At 41.7% G+C, this 22,711-nt stretch overlaps 1 protein-coding gene across 3 annotated transcripts; it reads right to left on the bottom strand.

The window, feature by feature from the left end:
* Positions 1 to 3,020: 3,020 nt before the first annotated feature.
* HEMGN (hemogen) lies at positions 3,021 to 15,204 on the bottom strand. Of its 3 annotated transcripts, none has more exons than XM_037797786.1 (5): positions 14,863 to 15,204; positions 12,813 to 12,906; positions 7,653 to 8,839; positions 4,859 to 4,995; positions 3,021 to 4,754 (listed from the first exon to the last, which is right to left on the bottom strand). In XM_037797786.1, exons 1-4 carry the CDS (start codon positions 14,963 to 14,965, stop codon positions 4,889 to 4,891), a joined length of 1,491 nt encoding a protein of 496 aa, XP_037653714.1. In that variant the 5' UTR covers positions 14,966 to 15,204; the 3' UTR covers positions 3,021 to 4,754; positions 4,859 to 4,888. The 3 variants fall into 3 exon arrangements, with proteins under 3 accessions (XP_037653714.1, XP_037653715.1, XP_037653713.1); XM_037797787.1 differs by having other exon boundaries at positions 4,871 to 4,995; XM_037797785.1 differs by having other exon boundaries at positions 3,021 to 4,995.
* Between the last annotated feature and the right edge of the window lie 7,507 nt (positions 15,205 to 22,711).

Genomic DNA, 22,711 nt, shown 5'->3' with positions numbered 1-22,711 from the left:
GACGCTCAAAGATGTCTCTCGAGTCATCTTTAACAGGCAGAATGTTGAAAGCAGCTTACATGTCCAACGAGTGATCCAAATTTTGGAAGAAAAAGGATGTGTTTCTGCAGTTACCACATAGAAAAAGTAGATGTTAGGAAATGTTAAAAATTCTCTTTGCGGGTGGGAATACAGAGGTGATTATTTTCATATTTCTCTGCATGTTTCTAATTTTCTATAATAAAAACGATGTTTTATAAGAAAAGAACTTCCAACAAACCTTAGTTCAACTCTGATGGTTGTATAGGCTAGGGGTTAAGAGATGGGAACTGTTTCTTGTTCTCTATACCTCCTGGAAATTGAAATTTTGAGTCAACAAGCCAGGTATACTGGGGGATTGTTTCTGGGCAGCGCTGAAAAGTTGAGGGTCAATAAAAATCATTTTTCCACCCCACAGGATGACCGATTGTACCTACACCCTAATCCATCCTTTACCCACTCACTGTTATCAAGTACCTACGTATACAAAATTCTGTTTCTGGGCTTTTTATCCCTTTGGTTTAGAAAAAGAAAAAACGCTTTGCCTGCAGTATAAAATATTCACAAGCAGGCAGGTCCACAGATTAGAAAGCTTTAACAACTAGGAAAACTGTTTCTAAGCCTGTTGGTTTTGTCGTCTGCTCAGCAACAGGAGCCGAGGTTTATTATTAAAAATGATTAAGATTGTTGTTAAAAATTATTAAGATTATTGTTGAAAAAAACACAACTTTAAAATTGATCAAGTTCCTATATGTGTCCTCTGGCAGCTCTTTTCCACATGACAATTTGGAAAGGTCTACAGTTAAGCTATTTTAGGGGAGGAACAAGTGAAAAAAATCACTGGGTGATATCCAGTTGTAAAACTGGAGCAGAAATAGCTGCAGTTGCCACTAGATGGTGGTGTGGCTGGAAGTGAGACTTTCCCTTAATCTGAGAGAATACTAGTGTTCTAAGAAGATGAACCATAATTGTCATGATAGACATTGGATAATCACACAGAAAATACATAATTACCAAGTGTGACAAGTAACTGACATGCAAAGCAGGCCTGGAGACTAATGAAGTGGATTGCTACCTATTTTTAAAAACAAAATTTCTCTTTACTGAAAACAGGAACTGAAATGAAATAGGGAGCATTTTAAAAAAATTATATTCTGTGATTTGAGGATGTTATTAACCTGTATAGTTTTAGACCCTTCTCTGGAGGGTAGGGCCTAGGAAACTATGATTCTGATCCAGGTGGTCAGTCATCCAGCAGCAAACACTTTGAGAAACACTTTTCAGCATAGCGATTCTTACCTCTCATTTGGGTGAAGGACACCTTTGAGAATCGATTAAAGATTTGGACCTTCTTACGCTTTTTGAGAAGTTCTCAAAAGAATTTGAGAATTTGGGTCTTCTCATCTTGTATTCAATATCATAGGGCTCATGGATTTTTGAAAACAACCATTGTGCCTTCCTTGGGAGAAGGGCAGCACACAGTAGGGCTAGATGGATTCTTGCAAAACTTTAATTCTGACTTTGATCTCAAGCTCCTAAGCCAAGAGGAAAACTGGGAAGTTTTTAGACACATGGCAGTGCTTGAAAGAGGATAACGGGAAACAGAGATTGTGTGTATCTAGGGAGTGGAGTGAGAGGGCAGACAGAAAGTGTCCTCAAATGTCCTATAGTCCTCTTTCCATCTGCTTCTCCATCTCTTTCACCTTTGTCCCCTTGTATATTGTACATATGCAAGTCTCTTAAGGTTTGTCTGAGTGCAACACTATTAGAACTTCAGATGCATTGACTTTTTTTATCTTGACCCACTCAGGCAGGTGAAACTGAGACGGAAGCAGCATTCTGCAGGTGGAGCATGGTGGTGAAAGGCACTGCGGCATCAGATGTGACTTTGGGTGAGTACTGAGCCTCTGCAGTTTTGCCCTCATCTGTAAAATGGGAATGATGATCACTGCCCAGCCTACTTCACAGACCTTTTGTGCAGATCAAATAAAATAGTGTATGTGAAAGTATAAAACCTAAAGTATCACCCAGATTAAAAGGATTATTGTGTGGTTATACTGCCTTGACTATTTACTTGAGTAATAAAAGGAGGTATGAGTGATCACTGTACAATGAATATACCCTAAGGGGAAAAAAAATAATGCTTGTGGGGAGGGAGAGGGAAACAACATTGAAACCTCCAACGGTACCAGTGCTTCTCAACCCTAGCTGTCCGTTAGAATCACCTGCATGTCTTTTTTTTTTCTGTAGTGACTTCCTTCCAAAGAACACAGTATGAAAAAGGCAGTGGGTGGAGAGAGAGTATCTTGGTAGTGGAGGAACTTAACAAACACTACTTCAGCCAGATGATCAAGGTCAACATTAGCAGTCATAAAACATGTCGATAGTATGTACCTTTGGCATGGTAAGAATGGGTGAATGAAAAAGTATACAATATTTGGGTCCTTGATAATATTGGAGAGCTAGGAAATTAGCCTTCTAATCTGTATACCTCAGATTGTTTTTTACATAAGCAAAACAATTTGAATTGTCACTGATTCATTATTTCCCTTTATTTTCAACTTAACACAATTTAAAAACTCAACTTTTTTTTTTTTTTTTTTTTTAAAAAAACATGACTGTGGAAAGGGTAAACTGAATGGTCATTTATGAAGAGTTTTCAGAAATGCAATTCTAATACCTGCCAGTAGAAACGAGCCTCTTGGAGGGCATGCATTTCTGTGTGTTTTTTCTTGCTGCCATATTCCCATCATCTAGAATGGGACTTATCAAAGCACAGAGGTTCAATAAATGTATGGTGAATGAGAGCGTCACTGTGGGTCTGCATTGCTTTTTTTTCCTGCAATTTTATTGGGATATAGTTACATACCATACAGTCATCCACAGTGTATAATCAGTTGTTCACAATATCATCATATAGTTGCACATTCATCACCACAATCAATTTTTTAACATTTTCATTACTCCAAAAAAAAAATGAAAAGTAAAAAAGAACACCCAAAACATTCCATCCCCCCTATTATTCATTTACTTTTTTGTCCCCAGTTTTCTACTCATCTGACCTGGGTGGCTTTTAAAATAAAAACACCCTACAAGCAATGTGGGATCCTGGAGCAGAAAAAGGAAACTAGTGTAAAAACAAGTGCAATCCAACTAAAGTCTGTATTTAGTTAATGGAAATGGAACAATCTTAATGACTTCATTTTGACAAATGGATTGTGGTTACATGAGATGTCCCATTAAGGTAAATGGGGTGAAAGGTCAATAGGACCTCTCTGCTCTCTTTGCAACTTGTCAATAATTCTAAAATTATTCCCTCCAAATAGGTTTATTTAAAGCAAAAATAAGTGAAAACAAATATACCTCTGCCTGGACCTCCCTCTAGGCAATTGACTCCAATGACAGGGGAGTGGGGGGTAAGGGGGTGGGGAGAGGGTCTGAGCATCATATTTTGGAAATCTTCCCTGGTGGTTCTAATGTGGGGTTGAGAACCCACAAGTGTCTCGGGATGGGGTCCCTCTCGGCCTTGACTGTGGCCTCTTACCCAGCACAATGCCTGTGCAGAGAGCATGTGCAGTTGTGCCTTTGCCGAATGAACATTTGCAAGTTTCCTTTACTTTGATCCTCTGTAATAACAGAAGGAAAAATGAAAACAAAGATTCCTCCCCCCCACAAAAAATACAAGAGGGGATTTTCAGACATCTCACCCAGAATAGTTCCCATTCCCGTCCCCAGTCTCTTGTCATTTCCGATTCATCCTGATCATCATCACCAGATAAATATTCCTAAAATACTAAAACCTGCCTCTATTATTCAAAGGCCTAACTTAGTTCCCCATTACCTAATGTCTTAGTGATGTACTGGTTAGTTAGGAATGCAAAATTCTCTACAACCTGTCTAGTAATACCAGGTTTGTTGTGTGCTGGCCTAGCATTCCATGTGGTCCCTGCACAGACTAGGTAATTGGCCTGCTGTTCTCTTGAACTTGCCTTGAGCTTGCCCTCCTTGTCACACACCGCAGTGCTGCTTATCCCCACCAATATAAATCCTCCCTTCTTTTCCAGGCTCTACTCACATCACTCCAGCAAAAAGTGAGTTTTCCCTCCATTATTTCTACAATTCAAGTGGCACTAGCATTTACTGTTTTTTAAATAATTGTTTTCCATTTTATTCCCCATGAGACTAGACAACTCTTGGTGGACAGGGACTTCGTGTTTTTTTTGGTCTTCTGACCCCCATCGTGCTTGACATGATGCCTCCCACACAGTTAAACATATAATTATTTAAGTTCCATTTTGTACGAATACAATGTTTTAAAAAGTAAAGATACAAAACCCCAAATTCAAACACAAAAGGACACCAGACTCATTTCTCCAGGCTATTTTTGAAGGAGCCCCAGAATGATAAGAATTGCTAAAATTAACTAAAATAGCCAGTTAAAGCCTGAAGAAAATTTTGATGCCATTTTTACATTAACAATGAAACAAAAGTTTATAAGAAAACAATATACTTCCAAAAATTTTAAGTGTTCAGAATTAATCATTTATCTACAGGTAAGAATTAATCAAAGAAGCATGTGCTCTTAGGGGAAAAATAAATTCGTCTTCCCTCCCTCTTCCTTTCTTTGCCTTTTCCCAGCAGCCTCCCCCACCCCACACGCACACACACTCACACTGGCAGGATACTGTTATGTGGTAGAGCCTAAAAAACCATGTTAGCTCTCTTTCAGGTATGATCTAGAAATGGAAAAAGACTAAGTTAAAATATTAATGAATATTGTAGAGATTTTCTATGATATTTTGAGAAAAATCACACATATAAAATATTAAGATTATATTACATTGGCCTGTACCATGAAGGTTGAGCCTCATCAAAACAAAGTGTAGCTATAGATGTCACTTTCCGGGTGAGCATCTTGAGGGACATTCAGAACTGCTGGCATTTCTGGTTCTTCTGGCTTGGGTTTTTCTCTCATTTCTGTGAAATCAAATAAAATAGATTCAATAAATAGTATTGGGCAATTAAACTATTTATGCGAAGAAAAATATCTCTACACCATGTACAAACATAAATTTCAGATGGATTAAAGATTTAAATATTAAAATATAGTAAGTGTTCTACCCATGAATCTTGAAGACAGTTGTATAAAAATGTAGCTTATGAGGGGTGACAGTGGGATTGGGAATGCCATAAGGACCAAACTCCACTTTGTCTAGTTTATGGATCGATGTGTAGAAAAGTAGGGGAAGCAAACAAACAGACAAAGGTACCTAGTGTTCTTTTTTACTTCAATTGCTCTTTTTCACTCTAATTATTATTCTTGTTATTTTTGTGTGTGTGCTAATGAAGGTGTCAGGGATTGATTTAGGTGATGAATGTACAACTATGTAATGGTACTGTAAACAATCGAAAGTACAATTTGTTTTGTATGACTGCGTGGTATGTGAATATATCTCAATAAAATGATGATTAAAAATAAAAAATAAAAAAAAATAAAAAAAAATAAAATATAGTAAGTGTTCTAGAAAAAAATAGAATATTTCTATAATCTGAGGATATCAAGGCCCTTCTAAGCATGACACAGAGACCAAAAACTACAAAGGAAAAGATTGTCAGGTTTGAATACATAAAAATTAAAATTCTATAAGGCAAAATCCACTGTGGACGAAGTTAACACAAAACAGCAACTGGAAGAAATAGTTACAACATATATATGGGTAAAAGCTTAATAACTACTATTTAGAGAGTTTTTTTAAATAAAGACAAATGTCACAAAATAAAAATGGGACAAGCATTCAAACAGGTAATTCACAAAAGAAATCCAGATTTGCGATAATCATGAAAAGATGCCTAGTAGAGTTAATAATTCTTTTTTAAGTGGGAATTAGAACAGTTAGGTTTTTTTAAAATAGCAAATAGGCAAAAAAATATTAAAATGAAATAATGTGCAGTGTTGGCAAGGATGTGGGGGAAAGGCACATGTAATAAACTCCTGCATTGTGTGAATTGGTATAACATTTCTGGAGGCCAGTCACTGAATGAATCCAAACTTTAAACTAGGTACCCTGTGATCCAGCAGCTCGACTTCTGGGCTTTCTACAAAGGAAGTAATCCAATTTAACCCTTTAGTGCCTTAGTTTCCTTATCTATAAAATGGGACAATATTACCTATTCAATTGGGTTAACATTGAATAAAATATTTCACATAAAATGTTTAATACAGTGTCTGGTACATGGAAAGGGCCAAATAAATGTTAGCTGAATACGTGTTACTTTAATTAATTTTCATGGAACATTGTTAGAATAGCAAAAATTGGCAGTAACCTAAGTGCTCCTCCTCAGGGGGATTGTTTGAATAAACTACTGTCTATATACATATGATACAATATTATGCACTTGTTTCAAAAGATGTTATTAAGGCCCCAAAATATATTGCATATGAAAAAGAGCAGTTTTTACAGAACGGAATGCATTGTTAAAACAAAGCAAAACAAAAAACCCTTAACATTGGAGATTGGAGATAGGAGATGGTACTCTAGGGGCCTTTTGTTCTATGCTGTACATATTGCATAAAGCTACACATATTGCTTTAATTTATTATAGTGACCATTTATTACTTTTGCAGTCAGCAACAACAAAAAGTAGATATTTCCTTTTCTCTGATAAGCCATAATGAAAAACAAAATAACTACCAGTTAATTGCCTGTACTGACCTTGCTGGGTTTAGACCAAAACCCTTGGAAAAAGGGGTGCTGTGCTGATTCCAGCCACACCTAGTACGTCATCTGTCTGCTTTTTACTACAATTTATTTTTTAAAGTATTACCTCAAAACCTGTATTACTCAAGACCCAACTAACCCCATGTTTTGTGGCACTCATCTTTTTGGAGAAAGGGCAAATAAATGGTAAGGCACTCTGCTATCCCAGGGATTGCTTTAGGAAACAGTTCCCTGGGGATGACCGTGGTCAGTAGACTCAGCCCATTTCTTGTGCCGTCTACAGTATCATGCAAGGACAGCCCACGTTCTCATTTATGCTTCTGAGGCAGGTGAAGGTCCACTCCAGCAAAGAAAGGTCAGTGTTTTCAAAAGGCCATGTTAATAAAGAAAGAGAGGAGGAAGCTTTCGGCAACACATTTTGAAAGCAAACAAGGGTTTGGGGTAAAACTGATAAAACCTATAAGAATGAAACCTCCCTGGTAACTGGATCATATTTTTTACCTTTGTGTCCCCCACGATGCCTTGTACCATGAGCTCTCTTGTCTTTAGTTTACCCAGAAAATTCAATTTTCCATAAAAACCTCATTCATCAAGTTTTCTTGTTAATCTAAACTTACCTTTTAAAATGTTTTGCACATATTTCATTCTATATTGGGTACATTTCTCTTCACTTCTAAAGTTTCTCAAAATGTACAAGTACCTATTGTGCAGACAATGGCTGAATGAAAGACATTTTTTTACTCAAAAGTAGCCAGTGACATTTATGGTTCCCTTGAGATAACCAGAAATAACTTGGGATTGTCAAAGAAGGTTGGAAATCACTTTGAAGGGGATGTGTCTATGTCGGTGCTGCAATTTTAAAGGAGGGAAACCATTAAGTGGCCTGTGTTTATTGCACCAATAACCAACCCCTACCTCGAAGAAAAGTATAAACACTCTTGGCATCTTCTTGGTGTGATTTAGGATCCTGGCCTTGGGTCCCCCCTGTTTCTTGGTAAGATTCTGGAAAGCATTCTTTAGGCACACCATTTTTATATGTCTTAGTAGAGAGGTCTTCAGGTCCAGGTGTTTCTTGGTGTATTTCAGGAGAATATTCTTCAAGCCCAGGTGTTTCTTGGTCTATTTCAGGAGAATCGTCTTCAGGCCCAGGTGTTTCTTGGATTGTTTTATGAGCGGGGGCTTTAGGCACAGTAATTTCTTTATATGCTTTATGAGGCAAGTGTTCAGGTTCAGCTGTGTCTAGGTATATTTTTGTAGAAAGATCTTTAGGCATAGCTATTTCATCTTGTGTTTTAGAAAATAAGTTTTCGGTCTCAGCTGTTCGTTGATCTGGATCGGAATTGTATTCCTCTGCTTCAGCTGGGCTTTGGTATGTTTCATGAGTGTAACCTTTAGGCACATCTGGTTTGGGGTACACTTCAGAAGAGCATCCTTCCAGGTCAGTTATGGCTTCAGATGTTTTAGAAGGAAGGGCTTTGGGTACAGCTATTTCTTGGCACATTCTAGGAGAGAGGTCTTCAGGGTCAGCCATATCTTGGCACGTTTTGGAAGGATCGTCTTGAAGTACAGCTGTTTCTTGGCACATTCTAGGAGAGAGGTCTTCAGGGTCAGCCATACCTTGGTACGTTTTGGAAGGGTGGTCTTGTAGTACAGCTGGCTCTTGGCGTATTCTAGGAGAGAGGCCTTCAGGGTCAGCCGCTGCTTGGCAAGTTACAGGAGGTTGGTCTTGAAGTACAGCTGTGTCTTGGCACAGTCTTTGCTGCAGGCCTACAGGTTCAGCCAAACCTTGGCACATTTTGGAAGGATGGTCTTGAGGTACAGCTGTTTGGTACTCAGAAGAATGCTCCTGAGGCATAATGCTTTCTTGACATATGTCCGAAGAGTGTTCCTCAAGCACAGCCTTCTCTTGGGAAGTTTCTGGAGAGAGGACATGAGTCACACTCCTCAGCAGCTCAGTTTCTTGCTCTGTGGGGGCCTGTGCTTTCTCCATCGTTTCCTTTTCTGTTTGTGGCTGAGGCACCACCTTCAGTTCTGTAGTTTTTCTCATTCTGCCTCCTTCATTTCCTTTTCCTGTTCTCTGCCGTTTGTGTTTTTTCTCTTGTCTGTGGAGAGATCACAGAATTAGTGTCAGCAATTGGCTACAGAATTCAAACAAATGCTTGGTGATAACAGCTCCACATCTCCCACTGCATCGGTGCATGATCTTGAACAAGTCACTTAGTCTCTTTGGGGCTCCATCTCCTTGTTTGTTAAATGAAAGAGCAGTGCTAGATGTTCTCAGTTGTCAGGAGAGGAAATGTCCCTTAGGGATCATTTGGCTCTGACACCTTGCTCGCCAGGTGCCTTTGTAGTGTGTGTGTGTGTGTGTGTGTGTGTGTGTGTGTGTGTGTGTGTGATGGCATGTACTTAAATGTTTGGTTGTGGAAAATGTATAATTCCTATTTTAAATAATAGGTTGTCATGCCGATTTGTACACTGGCCTCTCTGGGTTTAGTCTTTGTGAGTGAGCCCAGTTACCTCATTACCCCCGAGTAAACTGATACAAGTGAGTCTCTAGATCCATAAAGCTGCAGCCCTGCCCAGCCATGGCTCCCTGACAGTGCAGCCTGCAGGTGGGTGCACACAGCTTGCTTTTGTCTTTCTTTGGTAAAGACGGCTAACCAGCTACAGTTCATGTCCAATGATGTGTCTTCTACACTGGTCAAAAGCTGGTCAAAAGCTGCAAACACGTTTCTTGGGGCGAAGAAGCCTAGTGGAAAGGCACAGTAGCCATGTTATGCGTACTCCTCATTAACAGCTAGGTTAGGGATCCAGAAGATGAAAGGATAGGTATGGAAACTGCAGCCAATGACAAATTTTGAGGCACCATAAATATAACCAAATACAACCAAATACAGATGGCAAATACAGATGGGCTCAGAGGGGGGAAAAAGTTACTGTAAGTAAGCATTTCATCATTTTTCTACACCTGTTGAAATTCTGTTCCATGCTACCTGCTCCATGGAGCCTTCCTGACAGACCACCCAGCCGACGGCCCTCCTTGTTAGCACTCCTGGAGGATTCGCTCTGACATCAGGTTGAAGGCAAGGAACATAGGCTGCCTCTTACTGTGGTTATGTCCAGAGAAACCTTATTTCCTTTAGTAAGCCAGAATTTCTTTGGAGATAAAAATCAATGTTTTTATATCTTTATAGTGCTCCTAGTTCTTTGTACATTTAAATACATATACATATATATAAATAAATATATACACATAGATATAAATATATATATACATATATATATACACATATATACACATACTCTGTTCTGCTTTTGTGTGTGTTTGAAATTTTCCACAGTAAAAAGTTTTAGAAAGATTACCTCACCCAATATAGTTTGAGGTTAATATCAAAAGTGTGTGTGGGTATATATAAATGCCTACATCCATACGTATGTGTGAAAATGAAAAATAAATATTAAAAATCATATAGAAGAAAAGATCATCTGAAGATGGTCGTGGCACTTCAGCATTTTGAACACTAACACCAACAAGCAAGATGATAAGATGAATTATGAAGTTCTTATCAGATTAAAAAAAAAAAGATATCTGAATTCTTCAGTCAACACATTTTTTTCCTGTATATTTTAAATCCTAAAGAATTTGTTATGTAGCTCTCTACATGGGGGATCTAGTAGTAATATAATATCCTTGATAGTTTTTCAAGAGATCTAAAAGTATCTGCGTGGCCTTCACTTCAGCCTGGGCTCCATCTCCCATCAGCTGTGTGTCACTCAACCGTTCTACACCTTGGTATCCTCATCTGGAAAACAGGGGAAATAACATCTGCCCAGCCTCATGTGGTTATTGGAAGAATTACATGTATTAACTTACATGAATGACTTATCCAAATAAAAATTAGCACTCTGATATTAATAGAGGAAGTACGTGCAGTACCTCCCATGGATCGGGCACTGCTCTGAGTACCTGACTTATTCTGCTATCAGGTCTCACCTTCACACAGCCTGTGAGATGAATGCAGATGACAAAACTGAGGCTTTAGCACCCAGGCGCTCAATCATTAGGCTCTCTGCTTCTCTCTGGGACTGCAGGGCTGCCACCATGTGCACCAGGTTGTCGTGAAAAGACAGGGCTCAGCCCTCAGAAGGGTAGAGACGTCACCCAAGCAAGGCCAGCAGCTGCCCAGAGGCTCAGCAAGGTGTCATTGGCCTCGGAGAATTCCTCAGCCTCGTCGCCTCAGCCTGGGAAGCTCGGAGAGACCAGCTCCATTTCTCGGGGGCTGAGACATCAATCAGGTTCATAGAGACTGATCTATAAACCCAAAGCCCAGTTTTTAACTTCACACAGTCACACCAAAGAGAAGTGATGCCCTCTCTTTGCAGGCAAGTACTTGGGGAACCAAGTAATGACCTCAGGGTGCTTGGTGGGGTGTGGGATTAGGGGAGCTCACTGCTGATCTTCACCAGAGCTACCTGCTGCAGTGTCCAAGAACAGGAGTGTCTGTTCCGACACCATATGAGGCATTCCCAAAAAAACTCTCTGCAAAATCACACACTGACAGTAACAGTCCTTATGGGGGGAAAAGGGTTGGGGCAAATGACTTAAAACCCTTGTGACTTCATAACACTAACAGGAACAGTACTGGGACAGGGTGGGGAGTGGGTGACTTGGACAGGCAGCTTAGGATGGCTGGAGGCCGCCTTGGGTGGGGGGAGGTAAAAGTGCACAACAGCAACAGAGCATAAATGCAGCTCGCAGACGCTGAGACTGTGCAAATAAGTGCAAATAAATGTGCAAGAAGTTGAGCACAGGAGGACGTGCAACCTGCCACACATGGAGAGCTGTGCCAGGCTGGCAGAAGGCTTTTTCCTTTCCTGCTGAAGGGTTTAATTCCACTGCCGCTATCCTGGCTCCTCTTGACTAGGAAAAATCATGAGCCAACACAGTCACATTATACTGACAGCCTCCTCCTATTTACCAATCATGCAAGCTCCTGGGTGTTGAAGAAACATGTCGTGGCAGAACAGACAGTACTCAGTCCGTGGAGGGGAAAAAAGCCCTTTCTTTAGAAGAGTGCTTGGACCAGTGGTTCTCAACTGGGGGTGATTTTGCCCCCCGGGGAACATTTGACAAGGTCTGGGGGCATTTTGGATTGCACAACTTGGGTTGGGGGTGCGCTGCAGGCAGCCTGAGAGTAGAGGCCAGAGATGCTGCTGAATGTCCCACAGTGCATGGGACGGCCCCCACCACGAGGGTGTCAGCAGCTGAGGTTGAGGACTCCTGTCTTACCTGGACTCGGGAACACTTGGGTTCTCTGGGCTCCCCCTTTCCTGTCTCCACGCAAGCAATTCCCTGTGTTTTCACAGTTATATTCCAAATGGTGGCAATGCGATGCTGCCGATTGATAATCATAACCTTATTCTCGTTCCCTGAATACACACGGGTAACTGGAGATTTAGGAATTCCCACACCCTCCGGCCCCTCATTTGCAGGCCATATGTCTTACTCCATGGAGAACTAATCACGCTCTTTCGATAAGGATTTTACTAATGGAAAGCTTGGAGACCAATCTCGGAGGCTTCCTGGTGGTGTGTCCCACAACCAACAACACAAGTGTCTAGGTTTCTATTACCAGAGTAGCTGAACGCCAGCCCTCTCTACCATACAATCCAGTTGCTGTGGCTTTAGTTAAGAGACCAGGATTAAAGCAAATGTTCTAAAATTGATCATGGTGATGAATGCACAACTGTGATGATACTGTGAACCACCGATTGTATACTTTGGATGCATGTACAGTGTGTGAGTATATCTCAATAAAATTACATTTAAAAAAAGAGAGATCAGGAATACAATTGTGTTCCCACCAACTTTCTAGTTGTATGACCTTAGGCAAGAGGTTAGGCAAGAGGTTAAACCCATCAGAGATTTAGTTTCCTTTTTTTGTAAAATAGGGATAACAGTGCCCGGTTTACAGGATTATTGGGAAGATAAAATATGGTGTGTAAAAGTGCTCAGCACTCCTTGACACATAGCACATGCTCAGTAAATCTTCTTGCCTTGCAGTGATACCATACCTAAACATCCACTGTGAAGTTTGTTTTTCTTGTGCTTCAGCTTTTCTTTTTCTGAGTTGCTCTCGGTTTCGCAAACACCAAGCTCCAACGACCTCTGTGGGATCAAAATAAAAGTTATGGGAGAAAGTGATGAATTATGACATTTATCAGTAAAAGAGTCCTATAGAAATGTTGTAAGATCTCTATGCTGGGTGTCTACGTTTTTTTTCTCCTCTAGCTTTTTGAGGACTAGGAAACAGTCTTTATTATCTATCCTTTTACTTCCAGAAGGTACCTGGGACCACCTTTATTCAGTAAACATGTATGTGATGAAAAAGTCAGAGACCTATTCACAGTATTTGTATATATGTGTGCTAACAGCATATTAATTTTTTCCAAAATAAATTTTAAATAATGTATTAAAAATAGATGAAAAAAGATAATCTATTCTATCATCCTTAACATTATTTATAACCTGCTTACACTCTATTCCTCATTTCCACCCATCCCTATATTGCACAATTTTAAAAGTCATAAGGTAGCCTACTACAATTTTATATCTTATTTAACCTAATATTATATCAGAAATATTTTCCATAACATAGTCTTCATAATTATAATTTTTTTCTTTAAACTTTTTATTTTGAAATATTTCAAATTCACAGGACAGTTGCAAAAATAGTAGAAACCCAAACAAGAACCCCAACATACCCCCACCCCAGATCCCCAGATCCCCCAATTTTAACATATTGCCACCTTTCCTGTGTCATTCTAACTATCCATCTATCAATCCATCCATCCATCTGCATAATTATGATTCTAATGACTGCATGATACTTGATCAAGTTGGTGCACTACCATTTACCCAGTTATTCCATTTGTATTGTGCATTTAGGGTGTTGCCATATAATTTTTACTATTGTAGATCAAACTATAATAAGCATATTCATGCATACAGCTTTTTCTTTATTTCGAATCATTTCGTTACTCTGGTCTTCAAGTTCTTTGGGATATTAAAGGTAACATCAAAAGGGTTCTGTTGCCCTCTGAATTGGAGGAAAGTTAATGGATCTTTGATGTAGAACTTTCTAGAGCCTTTCCATGTGAATCTGCTCTTTGATCCCCCAAAGAAGTTAGAGCACTCAGCGTGGACATGGGTTCTTGATAGTGAACTTGGATGGGCAAAAATTACACCGTTAGTTTTACCCACCTCTAATTAAAATGGTCATCAACTTGACCAAGTATCATGCAGTCAGTAAAATCATAATTATGAATGTAGGAACAAACTATGGTGTTTTTACCAGTACCTATGACTTTGTCACCAAAAGAAATCAGACTTTGTTTTAACATCATGGCCCAGTTGTTGTAGATACCTCAAAATATCTTTTACATTAATGACTACTGTGGGTATTAGACCCCTGGCAGTCTTGTTGTTTAATGTATCTATAAATAAGCGCATGTTACTGTATCACACATTTTCTATTTTGATGGCTATGTATTTAATTGTATGTATTTAAAATCTTTATTCTAAGAAGGGAATTACAGAGTTTATCAGACTGCCAAAAGGATTCATGGCACAGAAAAAAAATTTCAAATCCTGTCAGTATATCCCAAGGCCTCGGGTTTTACAAAAACATTTTGAGAAATGCTGCTTTAGGACAGAGCCAAGGATTAGGGTTAGCAAGCCAAAAGAAATAAGCACTGTTATAGTTCCTGCTACTTTTTACCAGATCTCTTTCTGAAAGTTATACCAAATTTCCAGTACCTGCAGGAGTGTATGGGTACATACGTTTTACCACAGCCATTCAATATTGAGTATTTTCATTATTTTTCATTTTAATATATTTATTATTATTTCTTATTCCCTTGTGTTACTCTGGCTTATTAGATCCTTAGAACTAAAAGGCACATCAGGAAGTTATACAGCCCCAGTTCTTCCCACGTAAGGTTTTATGAATGTACTTAATTATGCCTTTTTTTTTTTTTTTTTTTTTTGCCAGATCCATAAGGAAATACTCAAAGCCCCAAATCTTCCCAACAGCCGCCAGCCTCTTAAGGTCTGTTCCATTACCTGGAGCATAGGCCTCTTCTTGACGAGGGCCAGGTGTCTGATGGAACTTCACATGAGACTGGTCCTTTCCTAAGTCCATCTTGCTGCAGTACCTTCTTTCCATTTGGTCTGACTTCCACAGGCAGCCTAGAAACTTTTTTAAAATATGAAAAGCAACTAACACTTAAAACCACATGCACACATACAAGTTCACTTGTCACTTGACTTCCCGCCTAAATGCTTTATCTGGTTGGACCACAGCTGCAGGCTAATTCTCCTTCCTTTATCACACTGCACAGGTGTGGGTCGGGGGAAAGTGGCCGATGCTGGGTTTGCATCCTCTAGAAGCTATTTATATGGGGAGCTCCTCTGGCCCCAGCCCGCCATGGCACAGCCTCCGCTAAGGTGGTCATCTGGTTTTGTCTGCCGTGACATGCTTTGATCTGATGTTCCTATTGACACGGGGAGGTGGCATGGCGTGGAAAGAGCACTGGGTCCCTAACCAGCAAGCCGCCTCCCCTTTCGGTGACTCTCCTTCCTACAGGAAACTAGCCCACTTCATACAGTTTTGGGGAAAGTGAAAATAATGGATGTGAAAATTAGGAGGTGTGCTGCGAGGGGTGAAATTGATCTTATATTCCTTTCCTGTGTTGGCACTTTTTTCACCTTAATCCAAGTCTTACTGTTTATGCCTAAGACATAGGTAATAGAGGAGCCATAAAGAGAACCAAACTGGGAATTTAAAGCAGGCTTCAGCCCTTTCCTGCTCCCCCTATCGTTCACGATTGACCTAAGATTACTAGTGAGATCCTCTGTTACTCATCTGGGGGAGGGTCATAAGGCATGTCTTAGTGAAAATATCACTGTGGCATGTCACAGAAATTAAGTTGAAAGTTTCCCATCTTCAGCTAGGCCACCCCGTTTGTGATGGCAAGGAGTGCAGAGGGCCGTGGCGGAACCAACGACAAGGCACTGAACACCTCCTGCTCCACGATCGGAGTGACAAAAGCTCGATTCCCAGTGCTGTGCGTGGGAGCCAGTTTACCCATCTAACCTGGGGACAATCTTGGCATCTACCTCATGGGGTTATTGGGGTGATTACATCAGTTAACGCATATAAGGCATTGATGTGTGCCTAGCATACGGAATCTACAGTGCCTGGTCTAGGGAATTCATTTAATAAATGTTAGCTGCTTGTATTAATAATAAAAGTATTCCATCCCCGAGTGATACAGGCAGAGAGGACAAGGAGCAGGGGAGAAATGTGGAAGTGTTGGACTTCCCCACCTGGGCTATTGCTGATTTTCCCGCGAACATTGAGGACTGCCAATTTAGTGTGCTGAGCCCTCGATCTGGGGGCTCTCCCTTGTGAGGCTAGTTGCTGCAAGGGAGAGGCCAAGCCCCCTTACAATTGTGCCTAGGAGACCCCCCCACCAATAGCCTTTTTATTGCTCATATGTGGTCCCCTCTCTCTCTAAGCGCACTCTGCAGGTGAACTCATTGCCCTCCCCCTCTTCGCGGGATGTGACTCCCAGGGGTGTGAATCCTCCTGGCAATGTGGGAAATGACTCCTGGAGATGAGCCAGGACCCAGCAGAGAGGATCTTCTTGACCAAAAAAGGGGAAGAGAAATGAAACAAAATAAGGTCCCAGTGGCTGAGATATTTTAAATGGAGTCGAGAGGTCACTCTGGAGGGTATTCCTATGTGCTATATAGATATCACTTTTCAGTTTCTGGTGTGTTGGAATGGCTAGAGGGAAATACCTGAAGCTGTCGAACTGCAACCCAGTGACCTTGATTCTTGAAGACGATTGTATAATTATGTAGCTTGCACAGTGTGACCGTGTAATTGTGAAAACCTTGTGGCTCACACTCCCTTTATCAAGTGTATGACAGATTAGTGGGAAAATGGGGACAAAAATTAGATGAAGAATAGGGTGGGATGGAGGGGATGGGAAGATTTAGGCGTTCTTTTTAGCTTTTATTTTGATTTTGAAGTAAGGAAAAGGTTCAAAAATTGATTCTGGTGATGAACGCACAAATGATGATGGTGCTGTGAATAATTGTACACTGTGGATGACTGTAGGGTGTGTCACTATATCTCAAGTAACTGTATTAAAAAAATAAAAGGGGATGTTTTGGATGTTCTTTTTAATTTTAATTTTATTTTTTTTGAGTAATGAAAATGTTCAAAGATGGATTGTGGCGATGAATGCACAACTATATGATGATACTGTGAACAACTGATTGAACACTTTGAATGATTGTTTGTCATGTGAATATATCTCAATAAAACTGCATTAAAAAAACAAACAAGAGTATATTCAATGAAAAAAAAATAATAAAAGTATCCTAAGGGTTCTTTATGTTACATCCATCAGTTCTGAAAAATTCCTTGGAAACAAGATTTTGATAAACCAAATCATATTTCAAATGCACCAAAGAATGCAAAGAAAATGTGGGGGTGGGGTGGAGGCGGAGGATCCTTTATGAAAAGCCGTTTTTAATGGAGATAGGCTCCCCCTGCTTCCACAGACTCCTGAGGCTTTAAAGCAGAAAGGACCCAGAAGCTCTCTCTCTCTCGTGCTTCCCCCTATTTTACATATGGAGAAACTGAGAACCAAAGGGGGGAAGGACTTACCTGCTCAGTATTTTCTTCCTTGTTGCTGGCAGCACCTCTTACTGATGATAAGAGAGCTCATCTTTTTTGTGACCTCACCTGGGTGTGAAAATGTGTGTGGTGTGAATGTATGAGAGAAACAAGTTTTTCAGACACACCGGGAAGTATTGAGAATGATATAACAACACCCAAGTACCCACCACCTACACTTAGCCTGTTTTTTAGTTACCAGAACCCAATGCGTTAGAGCTTTAAGTTTCTCAGTTCCCTGGTCTTCCTCTTAAGTAAATCTAAACATATAACTTCGAAGAGCCCCTCACCAAAGGACTCCTGTAAGGAGTGGAAGGCTTTGTTTGTCATTCATCTCTTGGTTATTTGGTGTTTTCAGATACAGAGTTTAAAGAAACCAAAAACGAATTAAAAGTATTTTTGAAAATTTTGAAACAGTAGTGTTTTACAGTTTCAATTGACATTTCCAAAAAAAAAAGTTTCCTTTATTTGAGATGTTTTAATTCTTACCAGTTGAGTTGTTTCTTCCATTATGAGAGCTAATAAAATAACCCTGTAGAATCCCTCAGAGGACATGGAGGACCTTCTTAAATCAGATTATCTTTGCACAGAGTTTACAGCATCTAGTTGAATGACTCAGTCAGCCTTCTGGAATGCCCGCTCCATGCCATGTGCCAGGCCACGGAGATGGGAACACGTGGTTCCCGAGCTCTGTGTACTATGAGCTCCTGGAGGAGACGCGTCTTTATTGCAAGGTAACAAAAGAGTCTTCACACCCAGCTACAACCTTCCTGAGTCATCTCCACGCCTGTCCCATGCCCCTTGGATCTGGAAGCGGAGTATAGAGGGATCATAACAGGTGGGGCCTCAACAGTGACGAGAGGGCAGTACTGGGCGGAGGGGCTGGTGGAGGGACCTCAGGCAGGCTAGATTGGACGTCAGGCAAGGTGTCTCTGGTGTGATAAGTCGGCCAGAGCGGGAACTTGCCTGGGACAGAATTGGCCACACAGTGAAGTTTACAAACCAGGGTTTACAAGTCCCTTCTCTCTGTAGAAAGAGTTATTGGTTATTATCAGAATGTGAAATGTTAAGCATTTAAAGGGTGGATAATTTTAGCAAAGTCTGCCTTGTTCTGGTATTATTTGCAAATACAAGTGAATCCTCCTCCTTCTAGGCCGTGAACTCTAAGAAGACAGTTACTGCTTCTGATTCATCCTCTGTCCCCATAGAATCTAGTGGGAGGTGGCACTCAGTGGCCCGAGCACCCCCACTGTCTAGGTGCTGCCAGCTTCAATTCAGAGGGTTGAAGCTGCTATGATCTAATAATAACATCATCTGCTCTATTCATGCAGGGCCTGGCCACATCCCAGGTCCCACTTTTAAAAGACAAAAGTCTCCGCTTTTATGGAGCTGACATTCTAACAGGGAGAGAGAAACAATAAGCAAATAAAGGATGTAAGCATCAGATGGCAAGAAGTGCTTTGGAGAAAATTAAGCAAGGAGTGATGGGATGGGGAGGAAGGGAGGGCAAGGCTGACAGTGGTTGATGCTTCAGGGTCATCCAGGAAGGGCGACTGGTAAGGAGACAGTTGAGCAGAACCAAAGGAAGTGAGGGTTCAGCCGTGCAGATCCCTGGGAGGGCCTTGCAGGCTGAGGGGCACCAGCACAGCTCCCGAGGAGAGCGAGAGGCCAGCGGGGTGGTCAAACGAGTGGCTTGTTGACCCTTGTAGGGGTTCCTACTCTGAGCGAGATGGATAATGGTGGGATGGTTTCGAACAGAGGCGTGATATGCTCTGACATTCTTTCTAAAGGATTCCTCTAGCTACAGTCTGGAGAATAGACCACTGGGGACAGGCCAAGAGGTGGAGCAGGAAGACCAGTTAGAAGGAAATAGCAGGAATCCGGCTGAGAGATGATCAGGCTGGGACTGTGATGGTGGTGGGGAATAAGCGGTCAGATTCTGGATTATCTGGCAAATTGGGTTTGGGGTGAGACATAAAGAGAGGAGGCAAAAACAATGACAGATGGAAGGATGGAGTTTCATTATCAGATGAGGAAGACTGGGAGGAGGTGGCTAGGGTCCTGCAGAAGGTCAGGAGTCCAGTCTGGGGCATGTGGATAGACTGGGGAGAAGGAAGGAAACGGGAAAGCAGCCCCCAGCAAGGCAGAGGGAAAGCAGAAGGCGCAGTGTCCTGGAGGCCAGGTGAAAAAAATGTTTCAAAGAGGAGGGAAGGATCAGCTGTGCCAAATTTTTTGCTAATAGGTGAAGCAGAGGAAGGACTGAGGATGCTCTAACAGTTTCTTTCCTTTCACTTCAGTTCACTTCAATGAGTTAGAGACTGTGGAGCCCGGAGAGGCTGAGTCAGTTGGCCAAGGGTGTACGGGCAGAACCAGCCATGCAGTTTGTGAGACCCAGTGCAAAATGAAAAGGCAGGACTCCTCGGGCAGAAATTATTAAGAATTTCAAGACAGCTACAGCAAAGCATGAAACCCAGCCCAGGGCCCTGCTTTCACAGGTATGTCATTGGATCCTAGCAGCAAAGTTTTAGAAGTAGCTATGAGTATTCTCATTTTCAGACCAAGGAACTGGCAAAATGAGTGACTTAACTAAGGTCGAGAGATGGATGGGTAGTTTGAGCCTGGAACCAGGAACCTCAGCCTCTAGATCCGGCCCTTTTCCTACTAGACTAAACTAGGGATCAGGGAAAGAATGGCTTTCCTGCCTCCTGACCGGCTTGGGGCAGGCTGATGCTCCGAAGCCTTTCGTGCCCCTCAGAGGCCTGGTTGAACTAGGCAGACGTGGGAGGGAAGGAGGCCCATTGCTAAGAGCTCTAGTACTGGACCTGATTTAGTAAAAAATGTGGTCCGATAAAAGGGCCCTAAAGCTAACGTGGCTTCCAGCTACCCAGGTAGAATTACAGAGGCCCAAAGCCACAGGGCCCAAGTTCTACTATGTGTTGGTTTGTTGCGCTGTGAAGATAGACCGAGTGAGTGGTGTTTGCAAACAGACACTAGAAAGAGCAAGGAGGATGGATTCAGAGAGCTCTACTGTTTCCTAGCTGTGTAGTTTGGGGCAAATCACTTAATCCTTTCTGATCCTCAGTTTCTTCCCTGGTAAAATGGAGATAAGTAGAACTTCCCAGCAATTCTATGAGGACAAGAGATCGTGAGAGCTTTTTCTAAAAGGAAGAGCTCTGTGCAAATATAAGTGCTGTAAACTTGTTCTAATGATGCACATGGGCATTTTCCTAGCACGCATTGAGTGAGAAGCCAAGGAAGGGAAGGCATTGTACACTTGTCCTGCTTAGCAGTCCTTCCTGGCTGAAATGCTTTTACAAGCCTTTTTAATTCTTTTCAAAGTGTGGATCCAACTTCGTTTTGCTAAGTGGGGAAGGAGAGTTTCTCCTTTCCCTCCCTCACAGCCTGTTGATGCACGATAAATGAGCCCTGTCTGCAAAACCAGATGCTGCTGTTTGTGTGCAGATAACACGTTCTGTAGCTTTGGAATGGCTGTGGTCTGGCTTTCAACCCAGTTTGTTTCGAAGTCCCTCCTCTGGCCCCCTCCAACCAATACTGCCTGCTATTTCTGAAAGTCTAGACAAATAAGCATCTCTGGATAAATGCTAGTGAGCGATTATTTATCTAATTTATCTGGGGAAGAATAATTCTGCCCCCCTCCCCAAGCCACCATCCTGTCTTTGTCCTTCATTCCTGAACTTCCTGAACTGATGTTATGCCTCTGTGTCTCTTCTTCTCCACACCACTTCTTCATTCCTTTGCACCTGCAGTGTAGTTCTTTCTTCCCCTTGCTATTCCCTCATAAGTCATCAATGACTTCCTAGTGGCCAAACCCAGTGGTCCCTTCTCAGTTCTCTCTTTGGCCTCATCCTTCCTCTGACCACTTCTGTCCTCCCTGAAACTCACACCTCTCTTGGTTTTCATCCTCCTCCCCCTCCACAGGCTTCTCTTTTACTCCCCTAGATGTGGGAGACATTCTCCCAGGATAAGTCCCTGATCCTTTCTCTCCCCGTCACATTTCACCCTTCTCTGGTAATTGGTCCAGCTGTCTACCTTTAGCAATTCCCCCTATGCAGATGTCTTCTGAATAATTATTTGTCTCAAGCCTTGATCTCTCTTCTGAGTTCTAAGGTCACATTTTCATGTGGTTGTTGGATATCATTCATCACCTGCATGTCCCAGTGGGCCTCAAACTTCACATAGCTAAAAGCAAATCCATCTTCCCTCTCCAGCCAGTCTTGCCTGCTCTTTATTTCTGTTAGACTAGTGTCACCAAGCTCCTAGTCATCCAGTTCTACCCTCCACATTGCCTCCTCCTTACTTTGCTTCTCACGTCCATTTGGTCACTGAGTTCTCCCAGTTCATTCTTCTCGGTGCCCCACAAGCTCATTGCCTCTTTTCCTTTCCGTACCATCATCCCAGAGGGGGACCTCAGCCCACTGGAGGTATTGGAAAAGCTTCTTAAGTAGTTTATCTGCCTCCATCTCCTCTTACCCTCCTTCCCAGTCCATCCTGCCCAAATAGCCGGAACATTCCTCCTACAGCTGGCTCTGAACCAGTCACCACCATGCTTACAATCCTGCAAAGTCTCAGTATTGCCTACAGAATAAAGACTCAAATTCTCAGCCTGGCAGTTAAGGCCAATTTCCTCATCTTCTCTCCTGTGACTTTCCTGAGAACACCCTGGGTTCCATTCCAACAGTGCCCCCGCCCTCCCTGTTCTGCAGTGAATTATCCAAACACCCACGTGCCTTTATGCACACCCTCTGGCTTTTCAGTGCTCTTCCCTTATGTCATCCCATCCGAACAGTGAGCCCTTTGGTGATGAAGTGATGATGGTGGAGCTACTGCTGATTATGATGATGAGCTGGTGGCCTCTCTGCAAGCACGTGATGTGTACCTGACATTTTATAGACTCTAGCTCATTTGATTTCTCAACTACTGTTGTCCCCACTTCACTGATAAGGAAATTATGGCTTAAGTTGGTTAGGATACATCCCTAGGTCACCTAAGCTCGTGAGTGGTACAGTCGGCCCAAAACCAAGGCTGTCGGACTCAAAGTTCTCAGACTCAACCATTAAGTTCTACTGCCTTTTCCCACGTAGAAGTGGACTCTCCTTTCTCAACTATAATCACACTTTGCTTGAGCCTCTTCAAGGGTAAATAGCACGTAACATTTTTATTTCCTTGTTCATGTGTACACATCTTTTCTACTATATTCAT

Source organism: Choloepus didactylus, chromosome 10, assembly GCF_015220235.1.
Source record: "Choloepus didactylus isolate mChoDid1 chromosome 10, mChoDid1.pri, whole genome shotgun sequence".
NCBI classification, from domain to species: domain Eukaryota; kingdom Metazoa; phylum Chordata; class Mammalia; order Pilosa; family Megalonychidae; genus Choloepus; species Choloepus didactylus.
Note: the sequence above shows the minus strand (reverse complement) of the source record. Positions and strands in the feature narration are given on the sequence as shown.